At 35.6% G+C, this 27397-nt stretch overlaps 2 protein-coding genes across 5 annotated transcripts; one reads left to right on the plus strand and one right to left on the minus strand.

Moving 5' to 3' along the window:
• Positions 1 to 13779: 13779 nt before the first annotated feature.
• Positions 13780 to 17697, plus strand: LOC116139135 (RNA polymerase II transcriptional coactivator KIWI-like). 3 transcript variants are annotated; one of them, XM_031424806.1, is made up of 5 exons: positions 13780 to 13800; positions 15967 to 16149; positions 16230 to 16334; positions 17280 to 17304; positions 17384 to 17697. In XM_031424806.1, the coding sequence occupies exons 2-5, from the start codon at positions 16024 to 16026 to the stop codon at positions 17398 to 17400; spliced, it is 273 nt and encodes a 90-aa protein (XP_031280666.1). In that variant the 5' UTR covers positions 13780 to 13800; positions 15967 to 16023; the 3' UTR covers positions 17401 to 17697. The 3 variants fall into 3 exon arrangements, with proteins under 3 accessions (XP_031280666.1, XP_031280667.1, XP_031280664.1); XM_031424807.1 differs by having other exon boundaries at positions 16244 to 16335; positions 17282 to 17304; XM_031424804.1 differs by lacking the exon at positions 13780 to 13800 and having other exon boundaries at positions 16230 to 16335; positions 17282 to 17304.
• Positions 17698 to 20084: 2387 nt separating this feature from the next.
• LOC116139168 (NAD-dependent protein deacylase SRT2) lies at positions 20085 to 25593 on the minus strand. Of its 2 annotated transcripts, XM_031424837.1 has the most exons (9): positions 25358 to 25593; positions 25206 to 25271; positions 24361 to 24406; positions 23155 to 23315; positions 22926 to 23055; positions 21942 to 22106; positions 21263 to 21390; positions 20512 to 20611; positions 20085 to 20426 (listed from the first exon to the last, which is right to left on the minus strand). In XM_031424837.1, the coding sequence occupies exons 1-9, from the start codon at positions 25483 to 25485 to the stop codon at positions 20376 to 20378; spliced, it is 975 nt and encodes a 324-aa protein (XP_031280697.1). In that variant the 5' UTR covers positions 25486 to 25593; the 3' UTR covers positions 20085 to 20375. The 2 variants fall into 2 exon arrangements, with proteins under 2 accessions (XP_031280697.1, XP_031280698.1); XM_031424838.1 differs by lacking the exon at positions 20085 to 20426 and having other exon boundaries at positions 20536 to 20653.
• Positions 25594 to 27397: the final 1804 nt, after the last annotated feature.

Below are 27397 nucleotides of genomic sequence, written 5' to 3' on the forward strand. Positions count from 1 at the left end.
GTTCACTAGAAAAAAATTGTAAAAAAAATGAAAGGCGTGTTACACGGAGGCCGGTATACGATTTCGGTGCAGTTTTTTCGGTGTCTGTAGCATTATTATAATTTAATATGACAAATTCTTTAATATAGGATAATATCAACATGGGCCCACACTCTTAGCCTAGCATAATATATATCTCCATTCTTTATGGTTACCTACGAAGTTTGGGCATGTTCCTTTTAAGGGATTATGGCCAAATTTAGGAAAACCTTTTATATCAGTTAGTTTTTATTAAAACTTAGGGCTTTTAAAGTAATTATCCCAACAAACATATGAATATTAAAAATCTTGAAGGCGCTTTATGAAATTAGCCCATAAAAAATTATTGACAAATTAATGAGTTAATGACAGCAATACCCCTAAGGTGTAAGTAAGGTGTAAGTAAATAACAAATATTCCCTTAAGGTCGTTAAAATAACCGAAATCCCTAACTGTTTCGCTTTAACTGTTAAAATAAATGGCTAGATAACAATTTGGTAAATATTTATAAGGGTTATTATCAACTAAAAGACATTTTCATCAAAAACTTACCGTTAAAGATGATATGTGTATGTGATTTTATTGTTTTCAAATTAAAAAAAAATAGAATATAACAATATATAAATCATTGAATTTTTTTTTTTAAATAAAATATAATTATACCAATTAAAACATAAATCAATATATATTAAAAAAAATGTAAATTAATATATAAAGTATAGTTTCAAATTTTTGTCCATAGTTTTCTATTTTTTCTATTATTTTCTAATGATATGTCCGCATTTATTTTTATTTTAACACGTGTCATTTTTTTAATAAATTTTTTTTTTTTCAAATTATTGTTGTTTGAAAATAATAATTTGAAACAACTTATTTCATATGACACTATATACACATAAAATTAGGTTAATACCCTTAATAAAGTTAAAGTTAAAAGTTTTAAATCAAGTGTCTTATAACTATAAGTTTATGATAAAAGTGGGGGCATTTTATTAAAAGACCAAATCAAGTTCAAATTTAATTAAAAGACCATGTAGTTTGAAAGTGTTAAGTAAATAGCCTTATTATTGATTAAGATTAATTAAACACGATTAGTGGTTAATTAGGATTAATGAAGTATTGTGTAATCTTTTAAAAATTATGATGTCCCCAAAGAGTCGAAATTCTTGCAATCAAACCCAAACACCTTCTTCTTCTTCCTCCCGCCATTAACACATCCCTCCCCTGGTTGTTGTTTCTTCTAAGCTTCGTCTACATCTTCTTCTTCCTCCTTCCTCTACATATTCTTCTTCCTTCGTCATTAACACTTTCTTCTTTCTCCGCCATTAACATCTTCTTTGCTACATATCCGCCTCCTTCTCCTCGTCCTCTTGACATTTCGTCCAAGTATGTGTATCTCCTCTTTGCATTTTATATTTCAATTTACAAAGATTTAATGATGGATTGGGTTTGGGTTATGATTTTGATTTAGTTGTTTAGGTACTCCTCCTCCTCCTGACATTTCATCCATATATGTGTATCTCCTCTTTGCATTTTATATTTCAATTTACAAAGATTTAATGATGGATTGGGTTTGGGTTATGATTTTGATTTAGTTGTTTAGGTTATTGGGTTGTGTTTGAAGTAATGCAAGTTGAAAGGAGTGAAATTTGTTGAATATTTTCTTGCATTGTGGGTGGTAGAACCTATTGTAGGTGGAGATAACTGAAAATATGTTCTAGATATGATGGATCACTTAAGCGATCTGGTATGTCTAGTATAATGCAACAGATCGTAGATCGCTTAAGCGATCAGGTATATGGTAGAAGATCGTTTAAGTGATCTACTATAAATTTGGTATATGGCAGCAGATCGCTTAAGCGATTAGGCTTATTTATACTAGATCGCTTAAGAGATCTAATAAGTGATATACTAGATCGCTTAAGCGATACACCAGATCGCTTAAGCGACTCTGTAGATGCTTTTTAAAATATGTCAACCCTTAATTCATCAGTTAATAATTTTTTCTTGCATTATAGGTACTTGGCTATTATTAGACATGGGACAAGTTGTTTTGGATTTTGAAAATTTTGGTGAGTAGGTGGAGGAAGAAAGTTGTTGGAAGTGGATTGGGAAGAGCAAAGAAGTTATACCAATTGCTGTGAGCACAAAGGTTATTTTGATGAGTTGATTGATGAAATAATTAGAAGAGGTAATTTGAGTTGCTCACATAGTGATATAGTTGTGAAGTATGTTTTAAGTAGAGTTCCTGAACATTATAAGGTACCTCTTACTATATTAAAGTCGGATGAAGGTGTGAAGTTATATATGGTTGGTGTGGGCGATAATGGTTCGAGACCGACTTTAAGGGTTTCTTTTGTAGATAAACCGTTGGAAGTTGGTTCAAAGGAAGGGAATAACGAGGAAGTTGGTGGAGAAAATGCTAGTTTTAATTTTAACTATGAGGGTATTGATTTCTTAGTTGACAAATCAAGAATAGGCGGTGATTTGGGTGGTGAGGAGGACACTGTAGAACAGGCTGGTCATGTGGGGCAGAATGAACATGTTGACGAGGAGAACCTCGTACATGTTCCTGCAGATGTAGATATTCCTATAAATACAGATTATGCAGAAGGTGTAGTTTGTGAGGAAGAGAACACTATGGTCCTTTATGCAGGTTCAGAGGCGGCAATTGCAAGAAGTAGTGAATCAGCTCATGTTTTTATTGATTGATCAGACTTGCGCATAAAGTATTTATTTGACAACAAAGAGGAAATGGTGAGGAAGCTAAAAGTTGTTATCGTGAGAGGTAATTTTGAGTTCATTACAAAAAAGTCTAATTCATCGGTAGTGACGGTTGCATGTCGTGACCAAAAGTGCAAGTGACAGGTTTATTGTAGAAGGTTGGCAGAGTCCAAAAAATTTATTGTTAGCACATATACCCGTGAGCACACATGTGGGTTGGGACATATTTCAGGTGAGCATCGACAAGCCTCCACTAATGTTATTGGACAATTTGTCAAAAGTTAGTTTGTTGAAGGGAAATGTCCATCTCCTAAGGACATTCAGAGACTTGTGTGCACAGAGTTGGGATGGCACTGTTAGTTACTGGAAATGCTAGAAAGGGAGACAACATGCACAAGATTTTGTGAGGGGCACATCGGAGCACAGGTACACAGTATTAGCAGCGTACTATTATATGCTTGAGTTGACAAACTAAGGTAGCAAGACGGCTTTGAAGTGGGACAAGAATATGAGGTTTAAATTTTTTTTTTTTGGTGCTTACGGTGCTGTTATAAGGGGTTTTGTAAACATGAGAAAGGTGTTGGCTGTTGATGGTTGCTTTTTGACGGGAAAGTATGGAGGTACATTGTTGGTGGCCACTGCATAGGACAACGAGAATCACACATATCCCGTTGCATGGTGTGTGGTTGACTATGAGAATGAAAAGTCATGGACTTGGTTTTTTCAGCAATTACTTATGATAGTGCTTGACAGTAATGAGTTGTGCATAATATCAGATAGGCACAACTCTATAAAGAAGGGGATTACCACTATTTACCCTCAAGCACATCACAGATTCTATATGAGGCACCTTAGCGATAACATAAAACAAAAGTTTAAGTGTCCTGGCCTCCTTCAGATATACTACATGGCAACACAAGCTTATCAAGTTGATGAGTTCGAGGAATGCTTCCGGCAAATCCGATCAAGGATGATAGAATTGCTAAGTATCTTGAGCATGATGCTGGTTTCGAGCGATAGAGTAGAGCTTACTTTCCTGGAAGGAGGTTCGATATCATGACCATGAACATAGCCGAGTCCATAAATTCGAAGTTGTTAATAGAAAGAGAGTTTCCAATAGTTGCCCTTTTTGATGCAATCTAGAGGACATTGTCATGGTGGTTCTATGAGCGTCGTATGAAGTTAGATAATTTTACCACAACCCTTGTTCTGTCAGTTGAAAAATTATTGCGAGAATGTATAGGACTATCAAATGCACCGTTTGTCTATTCTCTCAATGCTCAAGTGTTCACCGTGTGCGGCTATGGTCTAGATGCCCTAGTTAAACTTCTCAGTAAAACTTGCAGCTGTAAAGTGCATGACATTCAACATTTACCTTGTCCTCATGCACTAGCAGCACTGAAACACCAACGAAAGTTGGATTTTGGTTCAAGAATTTACATGGAACTTTGCTCCCATTTCTATATGGCAAACCATTACATGCTGGTTTATTCAGAAACGATATATCCAATTCCTCCATAAGAGCAGTGGGTGGTGCCGCTAAAGTTGGTTGACATTATCATCCATCCGCCATTCAAGAAGATAGAAAATGGGAGAAAAAAAGTTAAGCATATTCCATCAGCCTGTAAGGTTCCCCGGAGGATGAATAAGTGCTCTATTTGCAAGCAACCTGGCCACAAGAGAATCAGTTGCCAGAATTGATCACATGTAGATCCAGAAAATTAGACTCAAATTGATCAAATGCAAGACAGCAGGCAACCTGATTTAGGATCCGCAAATAAGATCAGGTATGGAAGTTGGACTTAGAGTTTCATAGTTTATGTGAAATGCATTTCTTATTAGGTTGTCTTGAATAATTGGATTGTCTTGAATTGGATCAACTGGTGTTGTTAGGCGTTAGGCTATTGATACTTGGGTTGTGGTGTTATGTATGATTTGTGGCCAAGGCCAAGGCTGGATAATGTTGGAAGGGGTGCTATAAAAGAAGACGAAGAGGCTGCTGCTACTGATGCTGAAGGTGTGCTAAATAATTGTGAAGGATGGGGAAGTGGTTGAAGAGAATGATGAAGAAGGAGGATGGAGGTTGCCGGTGCTGCTTTTATTTTGGCTACATATAGGACATTTATTTGTTGTATATAATGTTGTAATTTAATGTAATTGGCACATTTCAGATTTGTACAAAAGCAATTCAGTATTTTTTTCCCTCTTTTGAGTTTGAGTTTATTTAGTATTCTTGTTAAATGACATTAATGTGTTGATGCAATTAGGTTGTCAAATTCATGAGAAAAGATGGAATTACTATGTGTTGGTGATTTTAGTTTGTCAAAATTCAAGAGAAAAGCTGGAAAAAATAAGTGTAGCCCATGATCGCTTAGGCGACTATATATATTGCTTAAGCGATCAATGGTTTTCTATACAGGATCACTTAAGCGAGACACTAAATCGCTTAAGCAATCGTGCATCTGGGATGATTTTGATTTTGCCTTAAACTTGATCGCTTAAGCGGTCATAAATCGCTTAAGCGACCAAGGCTAAAAGCTAAGAATCGCTTAAGCGATCGTGCATCTGGGATGATCTTAAATATGCCTTGGACTTGATCGCTTAAGCGATACTAAATCTCTTAAGCAACCAAGGCTAAACGTAAAGAATTGCTTAAGCAATTGTACATCTGGGATGATCTTGATTCTGCCTTGGACTTGATCGCTTAAGCAATCGTAAATCGCTTAAGAGACCAAGGCTAAAAGTGAAGAATCGCTTAAGCGATACATAAATCGCTTAAGTGAGTGTGCGTTTGGATGATTTTTATTTTGCCTCGGACTTGATCGCTTAAGCGACCAAGTGTAAAAACGAAGCATCACTTAAGTGACGAAGGCTTATAAACACTGGATCGCTTAAGCGATCCCTTTTTTTCTTTTCTGGAATAGGTTGTCAACCCTTTATTAAGTGACGTTAATATGAAATTCGGACATTCACAACATCACATGATTAATAACGTTAATGTTAAGTGACATTGGTTATTAACACATATTAAGGCCAATCAAGAAGGATTATTTGCAACCCAATTCCATCAACACATATTAAGGTTACAATCGTATGATATATGAATGAATGTCATAGCGTACTAGTGTGACACGTTAGTAGAAACATACCTCATTTTACAAATATGGATGATATATTTTAGAATGATTATTGTTCTCTTTTTTTTTTACCAAAATACAGTCAAATCTTGTACGATGTGGGGGGAATAGATTGAAATAAGCTTGAATTGTGATTGTACTATTAGTTCAATGGACCACTATCTATCTTGTGTCAACTGATTTGATTATTTATATCACTTAATTGATTTTTTTTTTTAAATTATATTTTAAATAAACTAATTTATTTACATGTGTAGATAAACATGGAAAAGAAATATTAAAGTATAGAATGATTCTATATAATACAAATTTTAATGTTTTTAAAGTACCAAAATAAATTAGGCTTGATCACTTAAGCGATGTATGGTTTCGCTTAAGCAATCCTATATATTTAGCCTTGGTTGCTTAAGCGATGTATGTTATCGCTTAAGCGATATTGTCAAAGGTAATATAAAGATCATCCGAATATACAAGATTGCTTAAGCGATTTCAGGTATCGCTTAAGCAATCCAATATATTTAGCCGTAGTCACTTAAGCCATCACGTACAAGCCAAAATCAAGATGTCTTAAGCGACTCTTCACTTTTACCCTAGGTCACCTAAGCGATGCATGATCGCTTAAGCAATCATGTCTAAGGCAAAATCTAGTCACCCCAGGTGCACGATCGCATAAGCGATTTAAGTTCTTGCTTAAGCGATTCTTCACTTTTACACTTGGTCGCTTAAGCGATCAAGTCCGAGGCAAAATCAAGATCATCTAGCTGCACGATCACTTAATCGATTTATGTATCACTTAAGCGATTCTTCACTTTTAGCCTTGGTCGCTTAAGCGATCAAGTCCAAGGCAGAATCAAGATCATCCCAGATGCACGATCGCTTGAGCGATTTATTTGTCGCTTAAGCGATTCTTCACTTTTAGCCTTAGTCTCTTAAGCGATTTAGGATTGCTTAAGCGATTAAGTCCAAAGCAGAATCAAGAACATCTAGATGCATGATTGTTTAAGCGATTTACATATCACTTAAGTAATTCTTCACTTTTAGCCTTGGTCGCTTAAGCGATTTATGATCACTTAAGCGATCAAGTCCAAGGCGGAATCAAAATCATCCCAGATGCACGATCGCTTAACTGATTTATTGGTCGCTTAAGAGATTCTTCACTTTTAGCCTTGGTCGCTTAAGTGATTTAGGATCACTTAAGCAATCAAGTCCAAGGCAGAATCAAGATTATCCCAGATGCACGATCGCTTAAGTGATTGATGTATCGTTGTATCGCTTATGCGATTCTTCACTTTTAGCCCTGGTTGCTTAAATGATCAAGTCCAAGGCAGAACCAAAATCATCCCAGATGCATGATCGCTTAAGCGATTTATGTTTTCGCTTAAGCGATTCTTCACTTTTAGCCTTGGTCGCTTAAGCGATTTAGTATCACTTAAACGATCAAGTCTAAAGCAGATTCAAGATCATCCCAGATGCACGATCGCTTAAGCGATTTATGGTTTCACTTAAGCGATTTATGGTTTCGCTTAAGAGATTCATGGTTTCGCTTAAGCGATTCATGGCTTTTAGCCTTGATCGCTTAAGCGATCCTAAGCAATTTAGGATCGCTTAAGCGATCAAGTCTAAGGCAGAATCAAAATACTCTCAGATGCACGATCGCTTAAGCGATATATATAGTCACCTAAGCAATCATAGACAACATTTATTTTTTCCAGCTTTTCTCTTGAATTTTGACAAACTAAAATCACCAACACACATTAATTCCATCTTTTCTCTTGAATTTTACAACCTAATTGCATGTATACATTAATGCCATTTAACAAGAATACTAAATAAACTCAAACTCAAAAGAGGGAATGAAATACTGAATTACTTTTGTACAAATCTGAAATGTGTCAATTACATTAAATTACAACATTATATACAACAAATAAATGTCCTATATACAACCAAAATAAAAGCAGCACCGGCAGCCTCCAGCCTCCCTCTTTATCATTCTCTTCAACCACTTCCCCATCCTCCACAATTATTCAGCACACCTTCAACATCAGTGCAGCCGTAACAACCCCTTTGTTTTCTTTTACAGCACTTCTTCCAACATTATCTAGCCTTGGCCTTGGCCACAAAGCATACATAACGCCACAACCCAAGTATCAACAGTCTGATGCCTAACAACACCAGCTGATCTAATTCAAAGCAATCCAATTATTAAGGACAACCTAATAAGAAATGCATTTCACATAAACTACAAAACTCTAAGTCCAACTTCCATACCTTTTGATGATAGCATCAACAATGACTTGGATTGGGTTCTGGTCAGTCAAAAGGGATCTATATGCCCATGAAAGTACTCAACAGCCAAGCACTCCCGAAAGTTACCCATTGTTTCGTCATTCAACATGTCCATTGGGGTGTTGGTTATGTCGAACTCAATAAATTTTAGTGCATGTGCCCCGTAATCAGCACTACAATAGGAGGAAGACATTAGCATTATAACTGTAAGGAAATGATCTAACTCATGGCAGCGGAAAACAAAACTTTTAAAGCATAGATCGAGTCTTTTAAACCAAGATCAGGGCACAGATATTACAGATAATATGTTAAATAAAAAATTTGCAGTAATATGAATGATCAAAGTAAGGGTTAGAGTTCATATGCATGTTTGGAGGCTTCTTCAAACTTGTCTCTAAATCTTTTTGCTACCGATCCAAGAATAGGATCGAACTAGTGGTAATCCACACGAAGATAACCCAAAGAGCTAAAGAAGGATTTGCTAGATCCTCTTTAGCTTCAAGAACCAAATCAAGAATCAAAGAGATTTTGATTCAATGTACAAAGGGTGGCGTGAGACTTGGGAGACGGCTGTGGGTTTTTTCTTTTTTTTCTTTCAATGAAAATGATTGAATGAATTCTCTTCATTTTAATCACAATAACCACACACTTATATAGTGCACATGAAACCCTATTCCAATAAGGAATATGCTTGGGCTCCAACCCAAACAACCCCTATATCCAAACACTTCCAATGATTTTTTATTTTTATTTTTATTTTTATTTTTATTATTTCCAATTAAACTCAATTAATATATTTATAAAAAATATATTAACATTTAACAATAATAATAATCCATTTAAATATATGCATACATATATTTAAATATAATCTCACTTATTTAATTTTAATATCAAATTAAATATAGGCAACAATCTTAACAAATTTAATTGCACTGTGAGATTACCAAAATACCCTTTTGCCCTAAAAGACGAAAACGCCTCTAGCACAAACTGATTCTTAAATTATCTTCTATGTGTGTGACTCGTAGGCTCCTCATCATACCGGCAGTGTATAATATCGTGATTAACACCAATTAATCGTCTCACTACACACAGACCAAGATTGGCCCCTAGCAAGGCCTCATGGCCACCCAATAGATTCAGATTCAGCGAAATATCTACCTGTCAACGATATGGTTACCGTGCAATCTAATCCTTTCATCATCTGTTATCTCATCGAGACTGAGGTACAGAAATAGTGTCAACCTCAGTTACTCTCGATATGTATGTATTCAGTTACTGAACCAATGACCGGAATAATAAATTAGATTGAGCAACAACTCAATCCCACTGTGGCCACAGTTTTAGTGTCATTGCTATTTACTAAATTGCGCTATGAGATAACTGCTCCTATACCCAAGAGTGATGAATCCTCTATCAATCCACCATAGTCTCGATACACTCCTCGATGCAGCCAGTCACTACAGTATTGACAGCTCTGAATAGAACTGCGTTGGGCTAATGTCAAACTACACCAATCAGTGCACAAGGCGCTCCGATGATCTCAAGTCTAAGGATCATATGCACCACCATTCGTTAGAGGATTTATTCCATAGACACTGGGGTTACTATCTATATGGAATCCTCTGGTGGGTTAGTCCAGTGAACTTGCCTACAGCAAGCACCCTTATGTTGCACTAGGTTGTCACCCAACAACCTTGACAAGTGAGATATGTCGCTGCCTTTTGACAGGGTTATTTAACACTATGATAGCCTTACCGTATTATCTGTGCCCTTGGTCAGAATAATACTAAGGTTACAGACGTTTCTAGAATGGCCACCATATGTGCTCATAGGGTTCTCACTATCAAGATTTGAAACACTTGATACCCTCGTCACGGTTCTACCATTCTAAGGGCATATATCAATACATATAGATATGATTTAAGTGATATATAATAAAATGTCTTTTATTGATCAATGAACATTATTACAAATAGTCAATTCTAAAATAGTTGATTGGTTCTAGGGCACCTACTCTAACAATAATCAGCTGATAGAAAAGTTGTATTATGTAAGTTTTATACAAAATTTATCTCGAGTCATTTATCGAGATGGGAAGGTGCTTGAGTGGCCACTTTCCCATCAGTAGTTCATCACCCAAATGCTAAAACATCTGGCTGTCGCATAATAGATACGAGAACAAATATACACAACAGTTGCAACTCCGTCTCCAGCTACCTTTCTCGACAAATACTCGGGTTCCAATCAAGGATTTGCAGCAAGCCCTTCTCTAGTACCCAAACGACGGTTACCCAATGCATATCCTTAATGTTCATGATGCAGTATACTCTTTTAACATTTGCCCAACTGTTGCCATATTTGGGCATTTTCCCTTGTACATACTGCATCATCCTCTCATCAAACTGAAAATCATCAAGGGTACCGTCGAGATCATCTGATACCAATCTTTTCCGCTTACCTCCCCTTGTTGCACCTCCACCATTGGCCTTTTTCATTAAAGTGTCATATGTAGTTACTAGCCTTTGGCCAAAGGCCACATCAGTGATAACATAGTGTGGATACAAAATATCACCATTACTTCTCTATTGTAACCTCATAAGTGCCAATACCTCATCAATGTGTTGCATCAAATAAAAACAACATGATAAGTATACAATACTTCATGGAAAACATAAGCAAAAATAAGGAAAAATAACTCATCGAGTCGTTGAGCCACTTGCCTATTGTCAACATCTTTTCAAACCACTCCCGGGGATAATCCTTGGTCATACACTTCACACGCCCATCACTTCCAGAATTATTATAATAGGCATAAAAGAGTTTTTTCTTTTCCTTATCTATTGACCTATACAAATCGACCTTTAACTCTTCCGTTTTCACTTGCCCACTTTCTCCGCCTTCCTCCTCACCCTCCTCCATTTTCACTTCCCCACTTCCTTTGCATCTTGGCTCATTCTCCTCCATTTTCAATTCCCCACTTTCTCCGCCTTCCTCCTTACCCTCCTCCACTTTTGCTTCTCCACTTTCACGGACTTCCTCATTTTTTTTCTTCATTTTCCTCTTCTTTCCATACATTACTGCCATGTAAGGAGATTTTCCATGCTTACTCTTTTGGCTCTTCTTTTATGCTCAGGTTGCATTTCAACCACTTTCAATACCTCACCAACTTCCTCCTCCACCCTATCAACTTTCTCCTCCACCCTTTTCATCTGTTCTTCCATCTTCTCAAACCTCTGATAAAAGACTATTGTAAAACTCTCAAACAAACCGTTTATAAGGTCAACCACCTCATTCTCCCGACCCCAATGCCTCGACAAAGCGGTACTTGTTGTACCAGTTTGCCATTGGGTGGAGGCGTACGAACCTCTTCATCCTTATTCTCCTCCTCCCTCCCGCCGATGGAGCTTCATCATAGTCGACATCAACAACATTCTCAAGTAATGGCCCTGTAACTGCACTCACATGTGTTACCCCTTCTAGGTCTCGTATTAGGCGGTCTATCCCTTCATCTGCTGCATCGTCCAGTTTTCTGAACGATGTAACATACTCCTCTCCCGTTTCACCCCTAGTAGGGGTGAGGAAGGGATGGATGACTCTCTACAATAAGAAAAAAAAATCAAATTTAAGCCACATTTGAAAGCAAGTGCATATTCAAAAGATTAATCTTTTAATCTTACTTGAGCCGCTTGAATTTCCAAGTCTATTTTGTTGTAATCCCAATGGATACACTTCTCGATGTGCCACGACAACATCCTAGGAAATTATGGTCGCTCATCCGAAGTCTTCTTCCACCCCCCGCCAAGACAGGGACAACCTCATACATCCAAGCCCACATTGTAAAAAAACAGTCCTTATCAGAATTAAAACACATATAATACAAAAAAATATAACAAAAAGCTATTAATATTTACCTGCATTGCCATGGGAAGCTAAACAAATTGTACGTGCTCAGTCTATTCTTCTCGACAGATTGGCGATGCTTTATTGCCATGTATTTTCCATGCAAGGAGTCTATGGTTAGCTAAAATGATACGTCCCCACAGATAATCATTAAAGAAGTCCATGTTGCTTGCAAACTTCACCTAATCCATATTAATGGCTTTTGTTGAGTCAGAAGCCATTAGGATCGAATGCACAAACCATACCAGGCGTATCTTGAACCTCTCTAAAGAGGTATACCCACATTTTCCTAACCTCTCCTCTAAATCGCGTCCTGTAATAGACGTCTTCCCCCCTAAAACCTTTTTAGCCAAGTTATCAGCTACCCTACTCTTCGTTATTATCTCCTGCTCTTCTGTATCTGGAAATACCCCACATCTTAAGCCTGTTATCAGGGCATATTCCATCATTCCCATTGACCACAAACCACATTTCATTTTTTTTTTTTTTTTTTTTTTTGGCTTTTAACTGAGTGTAGCAACATATAATGCACTCCCTACTCCCAAAACTCTTTTTTCAAATTTTCTCCGATGTCTGCAAAATGATCGAAACAACTCTCTTTTAATCAGTCCATACCCTTCTTTTGTTCCTTTAAAATCTCCATTATTTTCATAAAAACTTGCCAACTCAACCTAACTGTCACCCTTACGAGAAAGTACGGTACCTTATCGCTTACAACCTCCAATCCATAGTCTTTATAATTTACGCTTCGAAAAATCTGTACAATAGATATAAACTAAATATTAGCAAAAAAAAAAGAAACCAAAACAACCAATAGGTTGCCAATTTGGGGGATATGCGCTTCAAGGGCATCGGGGAGTGGGTGTTTTTGGCTTCGAGAGCACCGGGGAAGCCAATGTAGGCCCTACAGAGGATGTTGTGACAGGTTCCAGTCATGGAGGTGGCTAAGGATGGTAGGAGGTGGCGGAATAAGGGTCTGGAGGGCTGCCCTGCAATATGAAGGGCAACCCCCTTATTCCACCACAAACAACCTATTCTGCCACCTCTTGCCATCCCCAGCCCTCCAACCTCCCACAAACAACCTCCTTATAGCCTCCTTTGCCTTCCCTCATCCTTTGGAACCCAAACAAAGCCACTCCCCCAATGCCCGCCAATCGCTCGACAAAATGCCACAACCATCATAACAATAAAACCAACTACATATCCCCCAAATTCGCACAAACCTATCAATTTTTTCATCAAATTCAAAACTACTAGTAAAAAACGTACCCTTTCTTCATCAGCGCCTTCCTTCTCGCCTGAATTCTTGCCGGCGTCCTCCTCTTCAAAATCGTTTTCCAATTCTTTTCTCTATTCTCGTGTCATCGTTGTCTCCTCTACCTCTAGACCACCTTGACTCATCAGATGATTCACTGGAAAGTCTTCTTCGATAGCCTTTGAAGAGTCGTCGCCGTTGGAGTCTATGATTTGGAGTGAGGTTGAGTTAAATTTTCTTATAAAAGTGTCGTGATGCCGTCTGCTCAAAATAACCTTATTTATAAACTCATAACAATTTATATTTTAATAACTCACTAACGCTCCACTAACTATATGAATTACCAAGACTTCAGGGGGATTTGGTTATTACATTAAACCTCAGGGGATTAAGTGTGCAGCTCCCAATTTAATAGAAAAAAGCAAGTAAAGCGAGTAAGCGACAATGATTATACTTTCTACACTAATCTTTCACTTCCTTTCAATCAAAATTTTCATAGTAATTCTTGCTACAAAAAACTGGGCAAAAATGTCGTGGAGAGGGAAGCGAAAGGAGGAGTATGCGTCTGACGGCAGCGGTGACACCCACGCGCGACCCTAAATTTTAAAATATAAAGGGGTGTTAACTAATTGTGTGTAGATATCGAGGAACAGGAGAGTTTCAGTGAGGAACTTGAGCCACCACTTCAAGAGAGACAAAGACCCAAAGAACACGCACACCCTTAATCGCTCCAGTTGAGAGAGTTTTTCTTTGGGAAAACAAAGCTAAGATTTGTGGTTTTTGTTTTCTCTTTACTTTATTTGATCTTTTAAAAAGCTCCTTCTTTCTTAAAACTTCACCTTTTATTTATTTATTTTAAATTTTATTTTTAAGATTAAAAACATCAATCATAAATTGGAGCTTCAAAACTTAAGCTTATTACCGTGTTTGTACTTTTTAGGCCTTTACCCTTCGGCTTGAGTTGATTATGAGCAGGGAAAAAGGAATTTCTATCAGATAGAGAGGGGCTAATATTTTGTTGATGCCAAAATTTGCACAAACTGGAAGTTAAAATCTTGCCCTTTGGAACACAGTGCCTTCAATCCTGCCCTTACTGCTTGGCTTCTAAAACGCTTGAGGGTTAGAAAAGGGACGAAGGGTCAATTTCAATATAGAATGCTTAAGTAGGAATGTTTTCCATATGAAGAGGAGTTTTAGGAGAATATTTTTCCCTATAGATTTTGTGTAATTGTAATTGTAATTGTAATTCAATTTCTTATATTAAAAAATATCCCTAAAATAACTTTACTTGGTGAGCAAGTAATATCAAATAGGGAAATTCGGGTAAAACTTTATTGAGATTCCCCTTTCAATATTCAATCAAGCAAGGGCAGGCCTTATCTAGTAAGCGGTGAGATGAACCCAAGCTTATAAGTACAAAGAAAGATAGATTACATTATACAAGCATCAAATCGCTGATGGATGAATCGGGAAGAAAATAATCATGAATAATTTCTTAAAAAAATTTATTTTGTTTGAGTTTTTTATCTTTGTTTTCTTGATTAAAAAAAAAAATGAAAAATAAACAAGAACAACAGAAAAAATAATTATTTTTACGAAAGTAGATAATTTTCAGTTCTCAATTTCTCATTGAAGTTTTGCTAGCTGAGAGAGTGGGCCCACGTGGATATTATCTTGATTCTTCAATATTCTGATATTATTCTATTCATAAGAGATACATGCTTCCTTAAACTCATAGAAATCCTATAATAAATGGGTTTAATGAAAACATATACAGTATCTGTAAAGAATAATATAAGAAAATTCTATCATAATATGATATCTCCATTCTTTATGGGTTACCTATAAGGTTTGGGCATGCTTCTTTTCAGGGAAACTCCCATGGTTTGGCCAAATTTTAGAAAACCCCTTATGTTTGTTACCAAAACCTCAGGGGGTTTATAATTTTCCCAACAAACATGTGAATGTTTGAAAACCTGAAGGTGCTTTATAAAATTAGCCCACAAAAGTTTAATTGACAAATTAATGAGTTAATGACAAAAATACCCCTAAGGTGTAAGTAAATAACAGATATTCCCTTAAGGTCATTAAAATAACTGAAATCACCCAACTGTTACGTTTCAATGGTTAAAATAAACGACAAGATGATAATTTGGTAAATATTTATAAGGGTTATTATGAACTAGAAGACACTTTTATAAAAACTTACGAGTTAAAGATGATATATGCGAGTGATTTTATTGTTTTGAAATACAAAGAAATAGAATATAACAATATTATACATCACTGAATGTTTTAAAAAAAAAAAAATTAAAAAGCTATTTCATATAAAACTATATTACACATAAAATTAGCTTAATATCCTTAATAAAGTTAAAGTTAAAAGTTTCAATCCGTCAAGTGTCTTATAATTATAAGTTTATGATAAAAATGTGATCTGGCTCAAAATAACCTTATTTATAATCTCATAACGGTTTATATTTTAAGAGCTCACTAATGCTCCACTAATGATATGAATTACCAAAACTTCTGGGGAATTTAGTTATTCCATTAAACCTCAGGGGGTTAAGTGAGCAACTCCAAATTTAATAGAAAGGAGCAAGTGAAGCGACAAAGATTCTAAAATCACACTTTCTACACTTCCTTTCAATCAAAATTTTCACAGTAATTCTTGTTACAAAAAACTGAGCTGGAATGTCGTGGAGAGGGAAGAGAAAGGAAGAGTATGCGTCTGACGGCAGCGGTGACACCCACGCGCGACCCAAGAAAGCTTCGAAAGCAGACTCTGATGACGAATCCGATGACATCGTGGTCTGCGAGGTAACGCTGTTTCTCTCTCTTTATTTGGGTTTGTTTAAATAATTTTAAAATATAAAGGGGTTTTATATAACTGTGTATAGATATCGAAGAACAGGAGAGTTTCAGTGAGGAACTGGCAAGGCAAAATCTGGATTGATATTCGTGAGTTTTTTGTCAAAGATGGCAAACAATTTCCTGGCAAAAAAGGTTTCTTTCTTTTCTTTCTATCAGGGTTTAGGGTTTCATTTTTATCAGTTTGAACTGAACTTGATTTGATTTTTTGCCCTTTTATTAACAATCTTTTTCTTTTTTCTTTTTTTCTTTTTTTTTGGATGAAATTATATAAACTATATGATGTTATTTTGGAAATTTAAGTTTCTGAACTGGGTTTAATTTTTTCTACAATTTTTATTTTTATTTTTATTTTTTATCATGCATTGGATGAATACAGAATACTAATTAAATGATGTTATTTTGGAAATTGAAGTTAACCCAGCTCCAGATTCAGTTATGGAACTCTTATTCTATTAATTTTTCTGGGATTTAATGGATTAATCATGTTACTTAGTGGCCTTGATGTCTTGTTTTTCATATGTAATTCTTAGTGTTAAAATAATGAAATCATTTTAGTTTGGCTTTTGATTTTTACCATACTGGTATATTATGTGCATGAGTCATAGGACTTATATTAAAATTGCCCTAAGTTCTTTCATCACAGTTTGGATGACAAATGATTTTGCAATTCTTAATTTCTTAACTACACGGTGTCATCCTTCATATAATGTAAAATCAGTTGTCACATTATTTGGGATGAAAAAGTTTTAGAAGAATAGTATTGCCACATGTGCATTTGTTTGGTTAGATTCTGCTTCATCCATAGTCAAGTATTGTTCCCATTTTAGAAAAGGTTGCAAAATGATCAGACATAGCTGTTCTATAGCTTATTGTTGTACTTGTTGTCTTGTGAACGAGAACACCATATTTTGCCGTCTTTAATCTGCAGTTGTTATTTTTAACATTATTTTCCCTCAAAATTCTTACTTATCATGCATACTTTAAGCACGTGCTAGTTATGTCCATTTTGATTAGCTGTTATTCCTTTTTTCTTTTAAATTATCCATGACCTATATTGACTGTTCGTAATCTATTCCAGGTATATCATTAAGTGTGGATCAGGTATGTCTAAACACCTTATGCTTTTATGTAATGTTTATGTAGGAAATTTACTAATATAATTATTTTTCCCCTGGTTCAGTGGAATATACTGCGTGATCATGTGGAGGCTATTGACAGAGCGCTTGGTGAATCTTAGGTGTATTAGGAGGGGTATGTTGATACTTCTAGGTAATTGTTTGTTTGTTGATGTGAATCTTAGGCTTTTCCTTTTTGGTTGTTGGGAATTAATGTTGGTGGATCTTCTAATACTTGGGGATTGATAACCATGGTTTTGGTTTTGTGCCATAGAGCCACCCATTATTCATGTGATACTCTTAACGTTTTGGTGATGAGTTCTACTTGTTACTGGTTGGAGGTTTAATAGGGTGCTATCACTTCCTGATCTTGATAACAGTTTTAACCTTACAACTCCTAAAGTTTCCCTGTTTGTATGGGTTTAAATTGTCTTGCTCATTGATGTTTGTGATGCCATATTCTGCCATGATTTGTCTTTTTGATTGCTCAATGCCATATTCTGCCATGATTTCCCTCGTATGAATGTTGTTTGAAAATGATGAATGTGTAAAGTAAAAGGCATGGAAAGTAATGGCAATTACCCTGATTCACATTGCTTTCTGAGTTACTTGGTTATGCAGTAAATTAGCAGTTCGAGAACCCAGGATTGGATTGGATAGTTAAGGCTGCTTATTTCTATTCTGTCCTAACCAAGATTTGGTTTCAGTTCTCCCTTAGATTGGGTGGTCGTTTTTTTGTTTCAACCCCATCATAAACAAGATCTGGTTTCAATTCTTAGCTTTATTAAGAGGTCAGAGGTTCAATTCCTCATGGACCTTTGGAAAATCCAGGAATCATATTTTGAAGACCAAAAACTCCAATTCATTTTTCTTTAGCAGGACTGAACCAGATGTGAATCTACACTCAATGTTACGGGTGTTACTGTTCCATATTGTTCCTGTATAAATCCTTTCAGTAAAACAGCAAGCATTTCCAATTTTATCACCATCGACCTATTTGGAAGCAAATGACAAAAACAGGACTTTATTTAAATTAGTAAATGAATATACTATATACGGGTGTATTTTATGGAAATCTGAAAAATTAAGGCACCTGCTCATGTAGAGTCTGATATATCATACTTTTGGCATCTCTAAACCAAAGTCTGCAGGATATTAAGTTCTTTCTCCCAGTGGGTTGGGATGCAAATACTCTCGTATTGGATTTTTACTAGTAGTGTTTTAAAACTCGGCCCAATTTGGCCAGTTCAACGGGGACTTGGGGCCTTCACCGGGCCAGGTTACCAGTTTTTCTATTCATCGAAAACCCTAAAAATTAGGATGACAATTGGTAAACAATTGAAGGTTAGAATGTTGGGAGTTTTGAAAAGAAAGAGTTGATAAGAGCAATGGTGGTGCCAAAGGTGATTTTCGATAAGTGAATGGACCAGAAATTGCAAAACTAAATTGGCGGCAATCAGGGGAAAGGTGAAATGGGTTTTGGTTAAAAGGTTGAGGGGATTGTTTTTGTGGTGATAGGCTCTGTTTTAAAACTCGGACCGGATTGGCCGGTCCAATCGGTTGGATCGGGACCCGAGGCCTTCTCCGGGTCGGGTCACTCTTTTTAACTGTTTCAAGTTTAAAATATAATAAACACACCCCTTATTAATACGCATAAGTCCCTGAAGGTTTCAAATCTAGCAAACACACCCTCTGGCCAAATGCAAATCGGCAATGACCTCTCCTTTTCCGGTGACTTTCCACCTTCCTTTACTGTCGGAAACCACCTTCTGACATTCTCCGGCGTTGTCACACTTCATCTCCAGCCGCCGCGTGATGTTTCGTCATCCACCTTCGCTGTGTGATTTTTCTTCCATTTCCCGGCGTCGATCGGCCTTCTCCGGCATCGACAGGCTTCCTCAGCCATCGATCTACCTTCTCCCAAGCTCCCTTGCCGTCGTTCACGAAGATCCAGTCATCTCACCAAAAAAAGCCATCGCGACCATTGACTTCCACCACGATCTGCCATTTTTTGGCGATGCCTCTACTTGCTAGTTGTCGATTCGCCCTCCCCATCATCCGATCTACCCTCCCTGGTGTGTCGCTGCTGCTCTCCCAATCAATCGTCGATTTGCATATGGCCAAGGTTGTGTTTGCTAGATTTTAAACCTATAGGGTCTGATGGTATTTATCAGGGGTGTTTTTGTTAGATTTTAAACCTGTCAAACCATCGGTTCAATTGGCAGTCCAACCGATTGGACCAGTTGAACCGTGACCTGGCCATCAGAGCGAGTTGTCCTCTAGTCCGGTTTTTAAAACAATGGTGATGGGGAGTGTTGTCATTGCCGAAAATAAGTCGTATTTTCCCTAGTTTGTCTTTGTCAACGTTGACAGTGATGTTTGGGGTGATTTGTAAGATTTCAAACCTATAGGGACTTTTTAGGGGTGTTTTTGTTAGATTTCAAGCTTTTGGACATCGGTTTACTCCACCGATTAAACCAGTCAACCCAAGACACGACCACTTTGTTTGGTTTCATCCAGGTTGGTTATTAAAACATTGATTGTTAGGTCATAAATAGTTGCATCACTTTAGATACTAATGTGCAAAGAAAATCAACGTACAAATTCATTCCTTCAACGTGGGCTGGTCTTTCTAGTTATTGTAGTTGAAAGTTGAAACATACCCTTTATTCAATTTCTTGTTAAATCGAGTTGAACCCAAACCACAAATGGAAGTACACAATTCTTTTTTTTCTTTTGCTAACAGAAAACCGTGAATAGAAAATATACTACAAAGAAGGGAGTTACATGCATAAAGTGAACTAGAGGTTCACAAATATAAAATTAAAAAAAATAATAATAATAATAAAAAAAACAAGGGAACAAAATTATACAAAACAAATTCCTCCCTCTTAAAAACCAGAGCTAAGCTATACACTTGTGCTTCCAAAAGGACCAAAAGCCTCTCAGTTGAGACTTGAGATGAATAAAGACAAAATTAGTAATCTTTTAATTCCTTGGAGCTTGAAGCCGAAAGAGAAGTAAGAAGCTGGAACTTCTCCCATAAATCCTCACTGTTTATGGAGCAGGGACACTAAGAGATCCAACGTCGAGCACTCTGCGCAATATCTGTAACAAACGGTGAAAAAATGCCATGAAAACATAGTCACCATAGTGCAGGCCAGCGACTAATTTGAATTCTGAAGTACCATACCTCTCCTAGTCTGGCATTAATTTTCAAGGGCACAAAATCATCAGCCCGTGTATCGCCTACATTTATAATTGCAGTATTAGCACCTGCCTCATGAGCAGCTCTGCAAAATTCAAATTCAACATCTTATTAGCTGTCGATTGAACTGAAAAGAAAACAAATCGACAAATAGGTCACTTTCATCATCGTCTCATTTCTCGTTAAATATATTAATGTAATTATAATGCAGTAAATGTTTGCATGGAACGCAGAAACTCCCCACTATATCCGATAATTTTCAGCATCATCTCACAGAGAATAAGCTACCATCAAATGCTTTTCAATCAAATAGAACACAAAGATTGCACTCACTGAAGCATCGTCATTGCAAATAAATTAAAATATAACCATGAACATGTCAAGGAGATACATTAAAGTACACAGTGAAAGGGATGCAAAATCCACATTCAGTTGATCCCATCTATCTAGACCAGAGGGGTCAATTTTATCTTAAATTTTATTAAAGGTACACATGCAACTGGTAATAATTGCCATTCACAATGCAATTTATGATCTTCAGTTATCAAAAAGGTTAATTGCTGAAAAAAAATTGTTGTTCATATAATGTCTACTACGGCTTACATGATTGGAATGTGAAAAAGGTGTATATAAAAACAGATATTCCCATATAAAGGTATCTAGTAGATAATCCTGATTGAAAGGAAAAAGAGTATAATGATTAAATATGACAAAATGCACATAACAACATAAGTACCTGATAAGGCGGTAAGCAGACATGGTCATCAGAGATGATCCTAGTACAAGGAAAGCATCACATTCTTTGGCAGCCTCCCTTGCCCTATCAGCTCTATCCTTGGGGACATTGTCACCAAAGAAGACAACCTTGAAAATATCAAGACACAAGAAAATTAATTAAATGAGCTTCTTGGAAATTCAATTTTAAATGTATTTTTGACAAAAACCCGAGATAGCTGATAATTGCTGAGTCAAGCTGGATTTAATTATTAAGAAAAAGGGGGGAAAGAGAATGAGGACCGAGTTTTATCCAAATTAATTCAATATTATACTAAATATAGATAAAAACAAAAAATCTCCATCCACGGTACATTAACTTATATGCAGAAAAGCATGATTGTGCATACATCAGTTTGTGAAAGGATCGAAATTAACTAACCAATGCCTTCAATACTTTCAAAAGAAGTATACATCGATATTTCTCCACAATGAATAGTGGAACAATTCCAAAACAGCTATGTTATGTGTTAGAACCCTTGACACTTTTAAGCCAAAGAAATCAAATCATGGTCATAGATTTCATTTTAGTTCAACTATTTGATATTTTCAATGAACAATAATTTGTAGTGTCAGTAGGAACGGTAGTATCTTCACCTTTGTAAATTCTATATCTATACCAAAAATGTCAAAATTCTTACATCAGGTTTGAGCACTCCACTGCATTTTTGGCAAGTAGGAATGTGGAATTCTTCCTCCCAAAACTTCTCATTGATCTCAATATCACCATCGGGCCTTTGCTGCATGCCAAAGCTCTTGTCTGACCCAGGGCTGCCATGGTCCAAACTTTCAATAGCTGCCGCCCACTGCAGAGAAAGGTTAATATTGAATTATCGATCATTGGTCCCAAGATACATCCAAAGTGAATATATGATTTTGCATGTAAGTCTTAAGGAAATGAAAATTTATTGCAAAAGAGAGAAGAATAGCAGGATATCACACAAAGAACAATCCATTAAGGTCATAAATCCAATATAATAGCAAAAAGGAAAAGTCTGAACTAAGCTTTCCAAACCACAACTCAGAGTCAACCAAACTTATATTGATTAGTTTTGAGTTTAATGTTTTCAATTTCATCTCATATTTTTCTAAATTTACCATCTATCAAGTGTTCGGTTGGCTCCATCATAAAGGCGGGAAAATCAAGATCCAAACATCAAGAAATTTTGCATATGTGCATAGCAAGTATGATCCAATTATCAAAGTAAAAACTACCCCATTTCTGATGCTTTTTCAATGTTCATGAGAATGAAAAACTTGCTTCAACACACCATCAGGTCGTGGTAAGTTATCCAACTTCATATTATCAAAAAATTAACTAGACAGATTAAAAATTGACTCAACCAGCGAACACCTGAGCACATTGCAGATTGGAGCAAATTTAGGTACTCAAATTTCATTACTTTAGTTCAATTCCACATGACCACACATATCTTTTTTCATTCTTATATTAATATATAAAATCCCTAGTAATCAAAAAAAGATCTCTTAATAATTTCATTCACTATGAATTCAATGTCTTTCAAAAATCTACTTCTTAAGATTTGATAATGGATAGCAAACTTGAAAGTGAGGATGTCACATTATGGGTCTAGATGGTTCATCAATCTGTCAAAAGCACCAACCTTTGGATTAAGGGCCTTCACATGGTCCTGAAACTCATTCCGGCCAACTGAAAAACCACAATCTAAACAAGCAACAGTATAGACAGTCCCATGTAATTCAAGTGGATTGCTTCCAGCACGATGATGCAGTCTGAAATAATATATTGCTATGTTAGTACTAATAGGCTTGTTCATGGCACTTATCGAGTTTCTGAAACAACAGAAGAGGAAGAAATAGTTGGTTGGTTACCTGTCAACATTTTGTGTAATCATAAAATCTATCCGGCCAGCTTTCTCAAGTGAAGCTAAAGCCATATGAGCAGGACCAGGCTGCGCAGCCGTAAATCGTCTCCATCCAGCATAGCTCCTTGCCCAATACCGCCTGCGAGCCTTAACGGAACGGACAAATTGCTGGAAGATTCAACAAAGTAAAAGTTAAAACAGAGACTTTGATGTTAAAGAAGCAATAACAGCATCTACAACATATATTGCTTGATGACTCTAATAAACTATGCCAAAAGTCTTGAAATACCATGCAACAAAATATTAGAAATATATTTAGGTTGGATCAGGATAGTTGGACTTCCAAATTTATCAGTTATTCCAATTTAATTATTTAAAGCCAAACCACAAAATTATAAACTCAAGGAAATAGACTATGTACCTATGTCTATGCTATGACATGACAAATACGTTTCCTAAAGGTACACACAAAAAATGGAAAAGAGACAAACATTTTCGAAAACCTTTTTGAGAAAAATATCTTTCTCCAGGCTACAAACACTAGTCATGAAGTTCTACACCGTTTCCTGAATTTACTACATGCATTACAAAGACAAGGCAATCTTGGTAGTTGAACAGAGAAAGGGTGAAAAGAAGAGAGAAGAAAATGCTTTGAAATGACTTCTTCCCTACCACTCATTTCCCTTCCATAAACAAAAAAGACTTGGACATGGTTATTTTTTTAACCATTTACAGAAATTTTATCGAACCATTGAGAGAAAGTTTTGTAAATTAGGTTTTATGATACATCAAAAAATAAGCTAAGCCCTATCATCTACACATGCTAGACAACCAATCATTTTTCTTCCCATTTTAGTGTTTTCAACAACTCAGGCAAGTAGCAAATTTGGTTACATAAATTTCTCAATCATAAGACTTACAAGAAGTTATTAGTTATAAATGAATGTGTGCCTAATTATTTAAGCCTTCCATTTTAAACAAATGACATATTGCTATTGTTCAGCTCTTTAGATATTAATTAAAATCTAGAGAATCATTAATATGTTAGTATATTTAACTTTACTAGGAGTCTGCTCTTCAGTTCAGTTCCATGTTCTCACTCCTTGCTTAGTTTCAACTTTTTCATGAAAGCTCCTAAAATTGGATACCTGAGTCCTTACTATTAATAATAACAGTACAGGAGAAAGATATCACAGCACATGCCTTCAATCACCTGATGAGTAATTGGTTTAAACCCAGTACTGTAAGCTCCATTCGGGCTGGAACCAAAAAATAAAAATTACTTAGAGGAAAGGAACAAAATAATAGCATAATCCAAAGTGAAATAGGAAAAGAAAGCATTATGCAAATAAAAATTGATATGAGATACAGAAATAATTTTAACTGATAAACAGTAACCACAATAGAAACATGGTCATATAGCCATCACTTTGACTTGGCAGATATGAGTTCAATCATAGTAGTCAGCAAGAGACAGACCGAATGCAGACACAATCCAAGTAAACTGCAGAGCAAATTACATAAACCAAAAAATAGCAGATTTTATCTTGTATTAAAGACAACTGTGTAAACAGATAATACGACAAAGTGATAAGCACACTTTATATATTCAACAGAAGAAAAAAAGAGTACTATCACCAAATAAAACGTTTAGCACCACAAACAAATAGTGAATGTAAATGAACAGTCAAAATTTTCATAATTGAGTAGCACCCCTATGATACGTTTTACACATGATCAGAAAGGCCCTAAAATAGTCAACAGGAAATACAGTCAATGTGATAGAACTTCCAAACATTGCTTTAGCTGACTAATCATGTGTTACCATTTTGGCGGCCAATGAGGCAGGAGCAAGGTCTAACATTAAAAGGTAAAAACCCAATTTATAGATATCATTAAAACTAGTTTGTTACTGCAAAAAGTTATGACGTATAACAACTTATTAGAGTTGCCTGAAGTCCACCTATGAAGCTAAAGCTTACTGCTACATTCTAGGAGTATTAATAAGGTATGTTATATCAGATAAGCTAAGCAAATAAATTAAACAAGAAATAAAACCTTCTATAATCAGGAATTCCACACTCTGTGCTAATTCCAGCTCCAGTCAATACCGTAAGCTTGGTACTGCATAACAGAAATACAACCACCAAAGATCATTTGTGAACTAACTCAAATTTAAAATTAGATACGCAGGTAAATCCAAGATTGACCTTTGATCAAAAAAATGATACAATCTGTTGACGTCTTCAATGCTAGGAGGATCCGCATCAGGAACCACCTTCTTATCCCTTAAAAAATTTGAAGGCATCTTTTCTACTTCTAAATTTCGTGATGGCATCCCAGGAACAAATAGTCTACATGATGTTTGCACAAACCTTACAGTACCGGGAAAGTACACAACATTTTTTCCTGTACTCAGTGATAACCAACCTAACTTGAAACACAAAATGTCAATTATATTTATCACACAACCGGCGGGTACTCGCTAATTCCAAGAAATTTTAGTTAAACAATAAAAATAAAATAACCCATAATGTAAGCAAAGGCTGCAAAGCAATTTAAGATGTCTAAAATATTATTAAATAATGAATCGTTCTTACCTTGAACAGCCCTTCCTAACATTGCACAAGAATTTCTGGAAGCCTACAGGAGAAATATTCAATAATAAAGACTCAGTCAATTTTTTATTTTATTTTTTCATAAATTTGTGTTTCAATTAAAACAAACAACAAGGATTACTTTGAGATATGGAAATGGAAATAAAAGGAGCAAGTCACTTCTTTTCGTTGACTATATGTAAATTTATGTAATTGAAGATTGAAGACCCAACAGGGTAATGTTTGAATGCCAAATTTTGGATGGAGGAAAAAAAAAAAAAAAAAATCAGAGAGAGAAACTTACAGGGAAGCAAGGGAAACGAAGAAGCATGGTGGGTTGTTGTGAAATTGATATGATTTGAATTTAGAAATTGAAAATGGAAGTGAAAAGAAGGAATAAAATATATGGAAGGGGTTGATTGTGATGAACTTCGTATGCTACGCTTCCTGCCTACTTCGTCTACGTTGCAGACTTTCCCACCATTCATATTCATTTTCATCTCTCCTGTTTTCTGCTTCACACCATTTTTATTTTCATCGTAATATTATTTTTATTAAGGTAAAAGTAACATTTGTAAATACCAGGAGTTATGGCTTAATTTTGGGAAAACTACTCTTAGTATTCCCAAAAAAATTAAACAGTAAAATACCCAAAAACTCACAATATTATTCAACTTTATTCAACATTTTTTAAACCCCCTAAATTTGTTAATTCAATTAAATACCCCTAAATATTTTTAATGTTTTTGTTACGACGACTCCGGCCACCCTCCGGCGGTGGTGGTCGGCTGTCCGTATTTGAGGGTGGATTAGGGGTATTTTTGTTAACTTTTAATATTTTATTATAAGGGGTGTTTTGTAAAAAAACAAACATAGGGGGTATTTTATAATTTGTAAATCTTACATCGTAATACTCGCCCAATTCAACTTTTTTTTTAACTTTTTTCAAAAAACTTTTCCCAAAAACACAAAATTGTGAACCAAACGGAGCCTATGATTTTCTGATTACGAGATATTAAATATTTATTTATCATTAACAGTTATACTTACAACTAAATCGTTTAACTAAATAAAAAATAAAAAATAAAGTAATCCTTTTATATGAATTTTATAAAACTTTTGTTTGGATATATAATGTAATTGTATGACTCCATTATACTTTATAAGTAAAACATTATTATTGTCTAATTATTTTTCGATTTGACGGTCCTTCAAGTTTAATCAACTAACAAAAATATTTTTATAATTTTAAAAATAACAAAAATTCGCTTGTCATTAGTTAGCCGTTAGAGTTTATGGCATGATTGGTTAGTGAATATTTACTTATTTGCTTCTATGTCGTTTATCTTTAACCCAGCAAGTTTAAAAACAAAGAGATTTATTTGTGTGTTTGTTTTATTATTTTGGATATGATTTTTAAAAAAGTAAAAGTTTTGTGGTTATTACGAGGTAGGATTTAAAAATTAACAAAAACATCATCCTATGTTTGTTAATTTAGCTAAACACTCATGTAATAAAATATTAAAAATTAACAAAAACACCCTATCCATCTATTAAATACCAGCAGTCGGCCACCATCGCTGAAGGATAGCCGGAGTTGCCGTATCGATGCACGACCGACTGGATCTGGCTAGTTGTGTGCTGATATGGCCT

Source organism: Pistacia vera, unplaced genomic scaffold (assembly GCF_008641045.1).
Source record: "Pistacia vera cultivar Batoury unplaced genomic scaffold, PisVer_v2 Contig347, whole genome shotgun sequence".
In the NCBI taxonomy this organism is placed as follows: Eukaryota; Viridiplantae; Streptophyta; class Magnoliopsida; order Sapindales; family Anacardiaceae; genus Pistacia; species Pistacia vera.